We start from the raw sequence: 3,978 nt of genomic DNA, 5'->3' as shown, positions 1-3,978 counted from the left end.
ACTTGTTGGAAATTGCGCAACAGGACGCGATTTCAAACCAATAGCCACAACACGCAGCGGAATACAGCAGAGGACCCATCAAGTACTCACAACAGCAGGCCCGAACAGAGCACATATCGCAACAGCAATCCCACTGTCATGCTCAGGCTATGAGGAAAAAATCAACCGAAACATTCAACTAATATCTCAGGGGACTGCGGAATAGCAAGACTGTTTAGCCAGAACAGGCCAGGCCCATGGCCGCTGTGTAATTTTATGAGTGAGCTTGTGTTCAGTAAGAAAATTTGGTTGAATATGAAGCAGGTTTGGAGTATGTTTCTCCGATGTTGTTCCTGTTTTCTGAAGATTTCCCAGATATCTGTCCAGTTGCAGTAATCTGTAATACTACTATACAAAAGGAACATGTAAAAAGTTTGTGAAAATCAAAACACTGATGACCATAATTGTGGTAATTAATTATTACTATTTTGAGGTGAGTCCAACATAATGCATAGCAAATTAATTCATGCTAACAACTGCAGAATATAGTGAAATTGCAGTTGGACAAACCAGAAAGACCATACTAGCTAGTCACTGACAGGATTTCTAGATAGCCCTGTTCACAATTGACCTGCAAGACAAACCGAAAAACAAGCTGAATACTATAAAACATACCATCAACTGAACAGATCGACTTAGAAAGTTAAAAATTCGGTACTAACTAATTCTGTTACACCCACAAGGCATATAAGAATTCCAGAATTTGGTACTCCCTCCGTTCACTTTTGTAAGTCGTTTCCGACAACTCAAAATAGGCTTTTTTGCACATTGTCTGAAATGTCTTCAAGGTCTTATAAAAGTGAACAGAGGGAGTACAAACAACCTCATCATGCAGAAAAGACGCCACAGATTGCCATGAGAAATTCATGTCCAAGTAGTCTTGCAACACAAAGTCAAGCTAGTTACCAGTACTCTTGCAACACAAGAGGCTCATCATGGTGGTACTAATTAACTTACAGAGATCCTTTCTGCTTTGTCGTAGTACTCGAGGTCAAAAGGGTCAGCACATCCAAAATCAGAAGCTGCGGGTGGCTGTAAGCAGGACCTCCCCCGGCAGTGAGCGTGGTCTTGAAGAGCTGTAGTTTGCAAGTCTTGCTCTTCTATTTCGCACTGGCCAGAGGCTTCAGCTTGGCATTCACATTATCCCATGAGGAGAAACACTCAATGGCCACCACAACCACCATCTGCTCCAGCACGCGACCTCTCTCCGCGATAAACTTGAGGAAAGCAACCTCGCTTTTTGACCCTCGGAACTCATAGAAGAACACCTTCTTCATGCCCTCCACGACGCATTTGATGGGGCCGCCCTCCTGCCAGAACTTGAGATTGACCTTGCCAGTGGACTTTTCAGATACGCGGACCGACTGCAGATGAAATCGATCAGCGCGCACATAACACACATAGTCGAGGTATCTTATCTATGAGGACATATCATGCAGCAGCAGGAGGCAGTTATAACTTATATCATTGATTTGATTCACAGTTCTGACCATACTAGACATAACATGGCCACTATTATTGCAAATCCAGCAAGTGTACTTAAGCTAACCAATTTTACCTGGACATGGAGCGTCTCGAGGTTAGGGAAGCCTCTGAGAAAACCAGATACTTTCTTGACAGCATCGCGGACACCAAAGTGCAACTCTATGGCCAAAATCTGGACACTAGGGACAATGTTCTCCTTGCTCCCAGCCTGCAATGCAGCCAAGGATTGAGAATTTGAGATCATACATTGGCAGTATTAATTGACACAGCACAGCTACAAAGCAAATTAAATTAGTAGGATGTACTACCACGATGACGGTGTTGGTAATCCCCAATTCTTGCTCTCCTGGCAGAAGGTATCCCAGCATACGCAGATTAGGTGCACGTCCAATCTTGATCCTGGAAGAGTGCTTCTTGACGCAGAGGCTGGGGCTAGTGATCTCCCACTGGAAGATCCTCTCCAGGCGAGGTGCATCCACCACGTCGATGTACTCCAAGTAGGTGAAGCCCAGCTGAACGCACCGCAGGCTCTGGCTGACGAGGCGGAGGCGCACTCCGCTGTGGCTTGTCATCATGACGAGTATCTCCAGGACGGGGCATCTTTCAAGCATGAATGCGAGATCACGGTCCTCCATGGAATACAAGCACAGGCCGAGCTCCCTGAGATTGGGGAAGCTGGCGCCGCGCGGCACGGCGGCGGTCTCCGGGAGCCTCCACACGCCGAGGTAGAGGCGGGTGAGGGGGGCGCAGCTGAAGAGCGTGGCGGGGAGGCGCAGGTCAATCGGCCAGGGGCGGTTGACAAGGACGAGGTCTTGGACCCCCTTGGCGGCGAGGGTGTCGAGCCAGCGCACAATCTCGCCCCGGTGCTCATCCATGGTGGTGCGGGTGAGGTGGACGCAGCGGAAGGGCCCCCGGTGCTCCGCGAGGACGCGGGACACCGTGGCGGTGACGGCGCGGGGAGAGGGGGCGCCGATGACGAGCTGCCCGCGCGCGCCGCCGCCCGGGAGCAGGTGGCTGTCGACGAGAGCGAGGGCCGCCGAGCGCCAGAGGTGGCGCCAGCGCGAGGCGAGGGCGGCGGTGCGCGCGGCGTCCTTGGCGGGGACGCGGGAGAGGATTTCGCGGAGGACCGTGTCGGGGAGGCAGCTGATGCGGTCGACGCCGTCGGGGACCCAGGACGCGGCGGCGAACGAGCGTGCGGCGGCGGGGGAGACGGGCGGGGCCGGGAGGAAGTCGTACAGGGTGTACAGCAGCAGATTTGAGCCAACATCGAGCGTCTCGGGGTCTTCGCCGGCGGCGAGAATATCGCTCCTCCTGATGTTGAGGGTCACCTGCGGGTCCATGGCCGCCGGTGGACGGGACAGGGGGAGACGGCGAGGGTTTTGATATGGGGAGGAGAGGAGTGACGAACCGAATGATTGGGGAATGGAGAGGTGGTGTCCGCTTGGGCCAAATGTCTCCTGGGCCCATGAAAACAGCATTTTTCAGTTTAAATGACTTTCTCCTACCCCTAAAAAAATGACTTTCTCCTACAAATAAAATGGCGATCCAATCTCTAAGGCTTACTGTGCAGTTCCCCACAATTAGTCACCGTCTCACCCATTGGTGTGCTCCTCAGTAGCATCTACAACCCGGCGTACCATATCCGCCCCCAACATATCCGGGTTGTCTGCCCAATCACTGCCTGGACAAAAAAACACTATTCAACCGGATCGGGCAAGTCCAGCCCAAACGTCTAGGTTGACCGGCAACCCCCTACCCTGCTCATATGTGCGGTGCATATGGAGGCGCCCGGACAGACTGACTGCAAGGGCCCGTGTCAAATCGCTTGAAGATGTGCTCCTCCTTTCCTGATCTGCCAATGTTCCTCTCCTATTTTCTGTCTCTTCCTCACTACCGCAATCGTAGCTCCGCCCGCCATCGTTTCTCCGTTGTTGTCCCCAACCCACATCGCTGCCAACGAAGCATCAAACAAAGCCATCGACTGTGCCGCCACCAGACGATACCCCGATGTGTGCTACACATCCAGACATACACCTCATGCTCTATGTGTTGAATGAAATGTTTGAGCAATGTTTTTATTCTTTTGGTCATTTGTAGGTCACCGATGGATTGGCCGTCGAATGATGCCTATGGAAACACAGGCCTTAATGAAGTTATATATGAGGATGCTGAAATGTGACGATGATGAGCATCCAAGAAGAAATGCAGAAGGAAGAGGATAACGTATTGAACTTCAAGGGTTCGAGAAAGGACAGGGGAGTTATTACCCGGGATATGATCGTCGGTGCACGGCTTCCGTGCACGGACTACTTCACATTGAAGCCAACATACAATGAAGGTTTCTTTCGGCGTCGCTTTCCATATGAGGACAGGTTTGTTCTTGCGTGTACTGACTGTCGTGGAGAAGGTTGATGACAACTTCAAGCTGATGAAGAATTGTTGCGGCCAACTTTC

At 51.3% G+C, this 3,978-nt stretch overlaps 1 protein-coding gene across 2 annotated transcripts; it reads right to left on the bottom strand.

Annotated features, from left to right (window-relative positions):
* Window positions 1-473: 473 nt before the first annotated feature.
* Window positions 474-2,913, bottom strand: LOC120976039 (FBD-associated F-box protein At4g13985-like). Of its 2 annotated transcripts, XR_006672572.1 has the most exons (4): window positions 1,833-2,913; window positions 1,598-1,732; window positions 997-1,403; window positions 474-610 (listed from the first exon to the last, which is right to left on the bottom strand). XR_006672572.1 is itself a non-coding variant. In XM_040402833.2 (3 exons), exons 1-3 carry the CDS (start codon window positions 2,862-2,864, stop codon window positions 1,140-1,142), a joined length of 1,431 nt encoding a protein of 476 aa, XP_040258767.1. In that variant the 5' UTR covers window positions 2,865-2,913; the 3' UTR covers window positions 640-1,139. The 2 variants fall into 2 exon arrangements, 1 of the variants encoding a protein (XP_040258767.1); XM_040402833.2 differs by lacking the exon at window positions 474-610 and having other exon boundaries at window positions 640-1,403.
* Window positions 2,914-3,978: the final 1,065 nt, after the last annotated feature.

Source organism: Aegilops tauschii, chromosome 3 (assembly GCF_002575655.3).
Source record: "Aegilops tauschii subsp. strangulata cultivar AL8/78 chromosome 3, Aet v6.0, whole genome shotgun sequence".
NCBI classification, from domain to species: Eukaryota; Viridiplantae; Streptophyta; class Magnoliopsida; order Poales; family Poaceae; genus Aegilops; species Aegilops tauschii.
The sequence above is the reverse complement of the archived record's forward strand: the minus strand, read 5'-3'. Positions and strand labels throughout refer to the sequence as shown.